The 11,090-nt window shown below is 47.4% G+C and overlaps 1 protein-coding gene across 3 annotated transcripts in view; it reads right to left on the bottom strand.

Moving 5' to 3' along the window:
- ROR1 (receptor tyrosine kinase like orphan receptor 1) overlaps positions 1-10,145 on the bottom strand; it is a 389,477-nt gene extending 379,332 nt beyond the window's left edge. Inside the window, exon 1 of one of the 3 annotated variants that reach the window (XM_081818549.1) lies at positions 9,604-10,145. In XM_081818549.1, coding sequence (XP_081674675.1) covers positions 9,604-9,694 — 91 coding nt within the window. In that variant the 5' untranslated portion in view covers positions 9,695-10,145. Of the gene's footprint in view, positions 1-8,747; positions 9,423-9,603 lie in introns of those variants that run through there. The other 2 variants (XM_081818546.1, XM_081818547.1) reach the window with 2 other exon arrangements.
- Positions 10,146-11,090: the final 945 nt, after the last annotated feature.

Genomic DNA, 11,090 nt, shown 5'->3' with positions numbered 1-11,090 from the left:
GGGCTCGATCCCAGGACCCTGGGATCATGACCTGAGCTGAAGGCAGACGCTTAACCATCTGAGCCACCCAGGCGCCCCTCACGTGCCTAATTTTAAAAGGAAGAGAGAAAGAGAAAGAAAGAAATCCCGTTTTATTGGATTATTTGGAAAATTAATGATAACATTATACATGAAATAATTTTGTAAGCTGCAAAACTCTATACAAATGGAGGATTTCATTATAATTATTTTGACTCAGCTATTTGGCTGGGATCTTACAGAGAATTTGAATCATCAGACAGATTTAAAAAAATACTGAGCTGCATGTGGTTGGCATAATGCTCAAGGACGGACAAAGCCCGGGACTCAGAATAACTGGGTTCAAATTCTGGTTCTCTCACTTAACTTGCTCTGTGATCTAGAGCAGGTTACTTACCTTCTCTGTACCTCAGTTTTCTTATCTGGAAAATGGGGATAATAATTCATGCCTACCTCAAAGGGTTCCCTGAAGACTGTGGGAGTTAAAATACTTAAACTACATAAAATGGTTCTTGGCAGACAGGATGCTTGATGTGTTCATCATTATGATACTATTTTGATTTTCATCAAGGAGGCAAAATATGGACAGGGATTTAGTAGCCTGCGCTACAAAACAAAACTGCTACAGCAGACGTCCTAGACTTTGACAAGCAGCCTGAAATGGACTGCATTTTTAACTCTCTGGGACACTCTTTTGGAGAGAAAGGTAAGTCCTCATGCTCCCAGTAAAACCCTCCTCCCCCACCCACCCTCCTTCATATGCAAAAAACATAACTGGCACCTCAGGGTCCTCTTTTTTCTCCATTACTCTCCAATCCCATGAAAACTAGCCTCATTCCAGGGTGAAGGGCCAGTTAAGAACCCAAGACAGCTCGGGCAGGTTCATGGAGACTGGAGCAGCTACAGAATGTCTAGCATCTCTCCGCCTGTCCCCTTCTTAATCCTCCCCATCCTTCAAGGCTTGCATCATATCCCACTTCTTCCTGAAAGACCTCTCCCTCCTCAGCATTTTGCATCTATAATTGCCAACTCTGTACTCACTGGGTGTATAATTATTTCACAAGTGCCTATTTTATCGCCCCTAAAAGGTAAACTCCCCAAGGGCTAGTCATAGTGCTCCTAGATTCCCCACAGTGCTTAGCACAGCACTAGAGACATCGTATATGTGCCATGAATAATTTGGGAAGGGATTTAATTCACTGGAAGGAGCCCAGACTCCGTGTGAGCTGGTCAGAGCTGGGTCTGAGCCTCTCCTGCGCCTCCCCAAGCCCATGGCAAATGCTGCTACCAGGTCACAGCATTCCCTCCCAGATCCTGCAAGAAACCTCAGAATCCTTCTCAACACTGCTCCACAGGCAGCCAATACCAATCGACTGGAAAAATGAACCCATTTTGCCATCTCTGCTTCCTAGACACTTCCTTCACGGAGTCTCCATAGCACGGGGACTTAACCACTATTGTCATAACTAGTGCACTCTGTTGTACAGAGCTGTTGACTTGTCTGCCTCTACCAGGCCAGTGGCTTTCAAGCTTTTGAGCATGAGCCCAATAATAACCCAAATCAGCATAGCAGAACTGAAGCTAAAATTTCCTAAAACAATACTCATTTTTTAGTGTAATGGACTCTGAAATTTCCTATTATATTCTGCTTAAAAATGCTGGTCCTGACTGCTGCACTATGGGATGGAGAGATACATCGGTAAGAATATATATATATATAATGTCAGTTATATAATGTTAGTTAAGGTAACATTAACAGCTGTAACTGATAAAACTCTGAAATCTCAGCCTTTACTACCATAGAAGTTTATTTCTTGCTCACATAAAAAGTAAACAAGTGTGGACTGGCAGGTGGCTTCTATAGTTCTGTGATGAAGGGAGGGTTCCAGGCTGTTTCTATCTTGTGTTATCTTCAACACGTGACTTCTAGGTTACCATGTTCAGGATCATAGCAATCCTGCCTGGGACGTTTTTTAAGGGCCAAGCCATTAAGTGTTACTTATGTTACTCATTGCTTCCAATCTCATTCCATTGGCTAATATTTAGTCACATGGCCTCACTTAACTACAAGGGAACTGGGAAGTGTAGTCTGACCAAGTTACCGAGAAGAGATGGAAACAGATTTTCTGATCAGCTAGCAATCTCTGCCAGAGATCTGCCGTTTGAAAAACCCTCCAAGGCAAGGACCTAGGCTTATTCACCCTGTTCTAGTGACTAGCAAAATATTCAGCTCACAGTAAGTGCATAGAAAATTTATGATCAGGGGCACTTGGGTGGCTCAGTTGGTTAAGCATCAGCCTTCGGCTCAGGTCAGGATCCTGGGGTCCTGGGATCTAACCCTGCAACCCTGCGTGGTCAGGCTCCCTGCTCAGCGGGGAGTCTGCTTCTCCCTCTCCCTCTGCGCAACCCCCCCCCCCCACTCTCTCTCTCTGGAGTGCACACACTCTCTCTCAAATAAATAAATAAAATCTTAAAAAAGAAAAAAATGTATGATCAGTGAATGAATGGGGAACATGATAGATCCTAGCCAGAGTCCAGGAGGGTTACACTTCACGATTAGCCATCATGATTCTCTCCAAATTCACACCTGTGCAAATCCCCTTCCCCACCCAAAGCAGACCTGAGTCCAAAAATCTGGATTAGGACAGGTGGGAAAGATACCAGAGAAACTGTCTTAGTGTTGTCTTTTCCATTTAGGGACCACACAGCCACTTACTCTTCCAACCCCATGCCTACTGAAAAGGAACACAGGAAAAATTAAGAGCACAGGCTTTTGAGGCAGATAAATCATGGCGGGGCCTTTCTCTGGCTACATAACTACAGCAGAACTATCACTGAGCGCTCACTATGTGTGCGGCAAGGTGCGAAGCATTTTCCACGCGTTATCCCCGTTGCACCCTCACAATAAGCCTATGAAGGACACTAATATTCTCTCTCCAGTTCCCTGAGTGAGAACTGATGTCTTCTAACCCTGTGTTCCCAGAGCACTTTTTCCACAGGCCTTTCCTGTAATTCACTCGTGCGAGAGCTGGTTGGCATATGGAGGTATATGTCTGTTCATCCAGCGTCCCCAATTATACTTCAAAGACAGTGGAAATAACATACACTTGAGAGTCAAAATACCTATTTCAAACGTCTAGGTTCAAATGCCACATCCCAGCTTAACAGTTTGTGTTCACCAAGACATTGCCTGAGACTCAATTTCCTTATCTGTAAAATGGGATCAGAGGTCCAACCATAAAGGGCTGCTGGGACATAGAAACCTAGTATCTCTAAAGAACTAGGCCTGGCACGTAATAAGTTTCTTCAAAAAGTGAGCATTTCCCTTCTCCATCTCTTCTGGAGGGTGAGGGTAATGTCTTATTCCTGGGCACCAACACCGTATTTGCAGAAAATAAATATATAATAAATGTTAGTGGCAATGCATTGAATGACAAGATTTACCGTTAAAAAATAAAAATTAAAAACACAAACCGTGGCTTGGTCTTCAGAAGTTCTTTTTATCTCCCCTCCCCCTTCCCACACTTCATTACTCTTCTCTCTTTGGGTAACATGAACTTTTTTTTTTGGTACTCAGAAATTTTAAATGGCTAACAGAGCACCTCAGGATTCTTTCCTCCAGCCATTATCCTTCTCTTTTAAGTTGTGCTCAGCAAGATTATTTGGATATTGGAGCTAAAAACGGTCAGATTACAAGTGGAGGTCCCTGAAATGTAACATTCCCCATTGCAGGATTCTGGAATTACACCAAGCACCAGGGAGGGGTTGCTCTTCCCCAAAGAGCTCGCTGTTCTGAAAAAAGCCTTTGTTTTAAGGCTTGCAAAACGGCACTGTGGAATCTCCCATCCGGGTCCCCAGCACTGGCCTGGGTACTGCTCAGTTCCAGAGTGCCTACAAGCTCCCTGTAAAACAAAATACTCACTTGTCTTAAAATATTGGAAAAACTGTGCTCTCTGAGTCTTGGTTCATATCTTACAGCATAATGATCATTGTTGTGAAGCCAAATTTTGTGATTTCTCCAGCAAGGCCCTGACAATGACAGTAGCTGGCACACTGTGTGTTTACTAGGTCCATGGCACTGGGTTAGGGGTTTTATGTTCATTTTTCCCTTTAATTCCCACAAAAACCCAGTAAGCCAGACAGTACTGTTATCCCCATTTTGCAGAGAAGGAAACTGAAGCTCAGAAGTCCAAAGAACTTTGCCCAAGTTCACATAGCCAGCAGGCAGCAACGCCCCAGTTCAAACCCTAGTCTGTCAGGGTCCAAATCCCATTCCATTTCTGTTACTCCGCATTACCTCTTTAAATGGCTATAAACGAAGGTCCTTTCTGTATAGCAATACTAGAGAAAATAAACAACTTGAACTGGCTGATCTTTTAAAGCCCCTTCCCCCTCTTAAAAAAAAAAAAAAAAAAACTGGTTCTGTGGAGGGAAGGGAAAAAAAAAGGAAATGTAAGGAGGCCAAACATTATGAGTCTTGGCTTATCAGTATTTAATAACAGCTTTTGGATCAAAACTCTACAGAACCTTATTTATGGACAGACAGTTACTGTTAAGCAGAGCCTTTTTATACAACCTTTTCATCTGAGGATGTTGTAGCCTTCTACTGCCTTTCTATTAGTGAGAGATGGGGTGTGAAATCTGCTGGCCCTGCCAAGATTATCCCATTAAATTATCTGCCCTCTTCCAGTGTAATTCACTCAGGGGCAACAGTTTGAGACTCGGGCCGGTGGATGTCCCTGCCTGGGTGCTCGGAGGGGTAGGTGTGAAGGAAAAAGTTCAGGTGGTGGGAGCATCCCAATGACATAACATCAATCCACGTTTCACTGCCTTACCAAAATAAAGTGGATGCCACAATTATCCCATTCCTAAACAAACTGAAAACCCCAACCGAGCTTACTGCAACAAAGAGAGAGGCTTTTTACTGCTGTTTATTTTTATTTTGTATTCGTTAGCTTTTTAGATATTCCTGGCATGCAAGTCAGGCTCCGTGTAACAAGCAGCTGCATTTAGTTAAGGATTTCGAAGAGTTTGCCCCACCCCACCCCACCCCCCCGCCGTCCCCTCCCCCTCAACTCCAGAGAACTTTCTCAGACTCCTAGAAGACTATTCCTTTCTCTTCGTGGGTCTACAGAACAGTTTCTCCTGTCACACCTCAGGGGAATTGGGAAGGCCAGGTTGCAGCCCTTCTGTTTGAGAAGAAGGCCTCAGAGACTTGAGTGTTCTCTAGCTGGGGCTGGATTTGCCAGGGTCTAGTCTACATGGGGACCTTGGGGCTGGCAAGCCAGCTCTCCCACTGAAGAGTACTCCAATAAATCACTCCGCTCAGCCTACAACCCCAGTTGTACACCAAGATGCAAATGCAAAGGCACTTCATCAAAATACAGCTCATCGCTGGTTGGAAGAAACTGCCAGACACACTCCTCAAACCACATCAAAGTTGTAGTTCAGGACAACAGCATACTTCCTCCTGATCAGAGGTGCAGACCACCAAAGAACCTTCCGGTCTATCCCTGAGTCGCAGCAAGACTGGCTCAGGGAACTCCAGCACAGAAAGAAAAACTGAAGTTGGCTGTCTCCAATCATTTCTTGTAACCCCTAGATAGAGCTAAGAAAACATCCCATTGCTCTTGCAAAACATGGGGAAATGGCTCCTTTGGCCCACACATAGCATAAATTCTAAGACTTAAACCAGGAGAGACTGTCTAGGGCAGCAGTGAAGAGCATGAACTCAGGGTTTGGAAGCCCAGCAATGCCATTTCCTAGCCATGTGACCTTGAAGAAAGTCACTTAACCTCTCTGTGTCTACCTTAAAATGAGCTAATTATGCCAGCCCCCTCATAGATTGGTGGTGAGGATTCGGTGAGCTAATATTTGCAAATTGCTCAGAACGGTCACTGGCCCATTGTAAGGATTGCCCAAGTGTTTGTTAAATAAATTGTATAAACAGAGGCATTTCAGAATGCTTGGATTCAGGGAAATACATACTTAGTTGAGGTCAAAGGACTTGGCACCATTCTTTAGCTTCTCCTAAGCCCAATAACAACTGGCCTGGTGGGAGGGAAACTGCAAAAGTGAGGAGAAGTAGAGACTCCACCAATTGTGCAGATCTAGACTCAGGCCCAGGACCCACCACCAACCCTCAAGCCCTTGCAACCTACCCAGGAAGGCAACTTATTGCCCCAGGCATCAAACACTCTAAAACAATGGTTCCTATCTTGTTGGGATTGCCATTTTCTCAGAATATCAGTTTATAGCTAGAAACATACAACCACAAAAATGCACATCGATTTTTGTATATTATTTCTGGGGGGTTGCATATCCTCAGTTTCAGGTACCCCAACTTAAGACCCTCTCAGCTGGGTGCTCTTCTCTAGCACTTGACACACACAGTTTCACTTTAAAATCTCGTAACACTCTGGTAAGGTTCAGAAAAACTGGTCAACAACCCCAGGACGCAGCAGAGAAGATTCAAACCCGTCTGTTAAACTCCAATGCCTGTGCGCATAACCATTAAGCTCTACTGTTAACTTCAACTATACTCCCTTCATACTAAACGATGGGGCAAGAAAAGGAAAGTCCTTGAAAGTATGTCATGTTACACTTTTACTAAGAAAAGCAAATATGACACCACAATTTTACATGCAACCAAAAAAGTTATTCTCCATTCAACAAAAATCTATGGACCACTTACTATATAGATGCACACACATTTGTCATTTATATGTAGATATACATTTACATCAATATACATATAGGCTACAAAGGATTCCATTCTACATATGATGCTGTGCAAATTTCTCAGAAATATTCAAAATGGGGTATGTGGTCTCCATCAAACCACAGCCAACATGGATACTAACGGATGCGAGTGACACACCATTTGGAAACTTTAAAATCTAATTTGAGGGCTGGGCTCACCAGGCAGGAGATGGAGAAAGGAAAATACAGACCAAGGCTGAGTTTTTCAAGACTCCTAAGTAAATATCAGAAAGATAATCCCAGCATCAGAGTAGCAAAACAGCCTACCAGGTATGCTGAATCAATACTGAGGATTAAATATTTCCAACACATTGCCAGAGGCAGCTTGACCACACCCTTTGTCTATTAAGCCTCTGTGTGGCTCCCCTAGGGAGGATTTTCAGGCATCTCCAATAAAGTTGGGGCTGGTTGACTTGGCTTTCAGTGTTTTCACCAGGAAAGCTGACAGTCTTATTGCCCTCAAGAGACTCCTATTCTAAAAGTAGACAGGACAGACACCTATTAAAATGGCATTGGAAGGTTTATGAAATGACAGCAAACACAGTAGCAGGCCACCTCCCTCTGACTCTAAGAGGCAAACCACACAATCTACAGGATTCTGAGAAAGGCCCAGGTGGGTTCCTAAGGCCCTGAGCTCTGGGTACACGGTATTAATGGCTTCAGCTTCCCAGAAAGGTTTAGTTCTAGGTAGGTAGGAGGTAGAGGAGGAGATCAACAATGAATAGGCCAGAAAAAGAAAATGTAAAGGTTCGCTCCTCCTAGCTAACAAAATAAAAAAAAATAATAATGGCAGAAATACTGAGCATTTTTTTAATAAGTAACTGAAACCTGTCTCCCCTTAAGCTGATTTCTTGAGCCACTGGTTGGGTTACCTTAAGAATCCTGAATCAGACAAGAAAGTAAATCTGAGTTCCACTGGAAGACTTGTCCCCAGAGAAAAGATCAAGCATTCACAAAAATGGAAAGGGATTTATAAGATGACAAATAAGACAAAAATAACAGATTTGGGCTCACTATTGAAGAGTTTGGAATAGGCGATACTCTTTTTTTTTCCTTTTAATTTTAAAAGTCTGTAGACAGTTAAACAAGACAATTTGGCTGATTGTTGATAATAAAATTGTCTTACACTCAGCAAAATCATTGCATGGACATTTATTTAAAAGCAGGTGACCAAAGAAAGGTCCACTCCTCCCCCCTCCCACCCCCAAGATCCAAAAGCAACCGCTGTTGAAAGGTTATATATAAGTAAATGAAGTTGAGAGAGGATATTACCGAATTAATCAAGGACCCAAGCTAAGAGCCCTTCCCTGATTATCTCCACCTCAATTTGCTGGGCAACTAGGCAGCATGGCCCAGTTTTTACTTTTCACCCAGGTGTTGTGGCATGGGGCCAGATGTTTGGCATCCCTGAAGGAAGCAAACATCCATGAGACCAAGCTGTTTACATTTCATTAGTATTTTTCATCAGGAAGGTGCACTCCCTGCTGATGTACATCTTAATTACAATTAGGAGCTCTATTTACCCGGAGGAGCCTCTAGATTACCACAACCACACTACGGGATCAATCTTAGAATATTTCTCAGAAAATGTGGTTCTCACTTCCCCAAACCCAACTCTAAGAAATCAAAATTCACACACAACTTCTTTCCAGAGTGTGTTCCTACCACGAAAATTATGAGCTTGATTTTAATAAAAACTAATTCTGTAGCCATGGTCTAAGTAAGCAGTGAACAGATCTTTTCCCCTCAACTGCTAAATAGCCCAAAGTCTTTTCTTTTCCAAAGCACAGCGCTAACTTAAAAATGAAAGATGCATGATAAAAGAGCAGAAACCTATTTATCTGCACCGGTTTGGGCTGGGAGTGGGGGAGGGCAGAATCCAGGGACTCCAGCACCCCCTCAAGGGATGCATGTTAAAAGTGAGGCCCCAAGACCCCGGAGACTTTAATCAACTTTCCCCCTCCAACCTCCAAAGAATGAATCGGTTGTCTCCACAGGCGCAGCCGGGCTCTTCCCTCTCATTGTGTACCGGCTCAGACGCAGCAAGGATCCAAGCTTCCCGCAGTGAACTAAGACGCTCGGGCTTTCGGTGGAGTCTTTCTCTAACTGTTGCAATTGTCTCTGGAGATTACCAAAATCAAGTATGCATTAGATGGCTTTTCCCCCCTTGCGTGTAACACACACGCACACGCACGTGCACGCTCAGAGCACTGGAGCCGCAGGCCGCCTCTGACAGCACATTTTGCACAAAGTGGCGGCGACGGCGCCAGCGCACACGTTGTGGCCTCCATCGTGAGCCTCCGGAGGCAGGAGAGCCGGGGGCGGCGGATCTGTGAGGCCGCCCGAGCCTCGGGAGGCCAGGGCTTTTGTCTGGGTCGGTCTGCGGACAGCCTGGGCTCTCGCAGGCACCGCTGAAAATACAAACTCCCTCCTGGACCGCGCCTTCCGGGACGGCTGCTACTTGGGGGCTCCGCAGACTTGCCTGAACACCGGTTAGGGCGCTTTAGGGGACAGGGGGACCAACGGTTCGGAGGTGCCCCCATCGCCCCACGACCCCTCCGCGCTTCCTGTCAGCGCTGACAACTGCTGCTGGGCGCCGAGGAGGAAGCCCCCGGACGCACCCCCGGACCGCAGCGGGGCTCCCGGGGCAAATCCTCGCCCGCCTCCCCGGCGCCTGGAGTCGCGGTTGCGAGACCCCCGACGGGTCTCCGGCCGCCCCGCCCCCGGCGGGCGCGGTGCTCCCCGGCTGCCCAGGGCCGGGCGGCCGACCGGAGGGTCGCCGGGGGCCGCGCGGGCCCCGGAGTCGGCGGATGCGCCTCTTACCTTGGGCAGCGGCCCGACGCGCAGCCAGCAGCAGCGCGGCCAGCAGCGCCAGGAGCGGCGGGCGCGCCCCGTGGCGGCGCGGCCGGTGCATTCCTCCTCTCGCGGCGGCGGCGGCGGCGGCGACGGCGGCTCCCAGGCCGCGCGCAGAACATCCACGGGCTCTGCCCGGGGTCCCGGCCACCTCGTTCCGGCCGCTCTCCGCGCAGGATGCCGGGGGCGTCTGCAAAGTTCTTTGTCCCTCTAAACCTGCTCCCTCGCTCCGCCCGGCCGCCTCTGGACCCCGTACGCGCGCGGGTCCCTCCTCAGCCCTCCGGCTGCAGCCTCGCCTCCGCCGGCCGGTCAGTCCCGGGCTGTCGGTGTCGCGCTCGCGGGAGGCGAGTGCCCCCGGCTCGGACTCTGAGCAGAGCGCGCCCTACGCCCGGGGGCTGCCGTCCCGGGGCTCCCTCGGTGGCGGCTGCGGCGGCTCCTCCCGCTCCGCGCGCTCGCTCTCTGGCTCTCAGCCTCCCTCAACTTGTCACTTTCCACCAACTCTCCAGCCCGGCGCCCGAGCCCGACCAATGGCAGCCGCGGGCCCAGGCCGGCGACCCAGCGCCCTCTGCTGCCGTCTCTCAACACCCGCACCCTCCCTGACTTCCAGAACCTTGTCGCTCCCGCGCCTCCCGCAAACCCGCCCCCCCCCCCCACCGCGCCTCAAACCCGCGGCCGGACCCAGGGGGCCCTCGAGTCCGTTTGACAGAGGGGGACGCCGAGGCTCAGGGAGACTTGTCCCGACTCGCAAACCAGTCCGTGGCTGAATGGCTCCGTTAGGAGACCCAGATTCTAGCAGTCTCCCCTCTGCCACTGTTAGCTGGGTGCTTCTGGGTAATAGAACATTTACTGATATCAGTTTCCCTTTTGATTTCCTCTTTGACACTAGTGATTCATGTTTTCCCATTTTGTCTTTAATTTCTAGTTTCGCTATATTGAAATCAATTTCATCTGTACCGCTTCCTTTTGGAGATGTGTTGAGAATTTCTCTGTGGTCAGTTTTTGTCAATGTCCCGTGGCCTCTTGAAGGAAGGTGTTTTTCTATCTTCAGAATGTGGAGATAGCTACCTCATTTGATCTTCTTTACATTTATATTATTTAGGTCTTCTGTATCTTTGCATATTTTTTTGTCCAGCTGCTCTACCATGGGCAAGGGGGTCATTAAAGTCTCCTACTAACAGTATGTTTTGTCTGGGTCTCTGCTTAAGTGTTACGAATTTAGGGATACATAAAAACGCATGACAGTTTGACTTTCCCTGCGGAGAGGCGCCTTGATCATATAAAGTGGTGAGTACCTGCGGTGCTCCAGGCCCTACTTTAGTCTCTGAGGATGCTAGAGCCATAGGGACAGCCGTCAGTTTTGCCTTAGAGGAATACCAAAAACCCAGTCTAGGACACTTATTGAATACTTCCTGTGTGCCTAGGGCTTTGTGTGCATTTGCTCATAAATCTTCCACTGA

This window comes from Leptonychotes weddellii, chromosome 4 (genome assembly GCF_054177405.1).
Source record: "Leptonychotes weddellii isolate Sample4059 chromosome 4, ASM5417740v2, whole genome shotgun sequence".
Lineage (NCBI taxonomy): Eukaryota > Metazoa > Chordata > Mammalia > Carnivora > Phocidae > Leptonychotes > Leptonychotes weddellii.
This window is presented reverse-complemented; position numbering and strand designations above follow the sequence as displayed.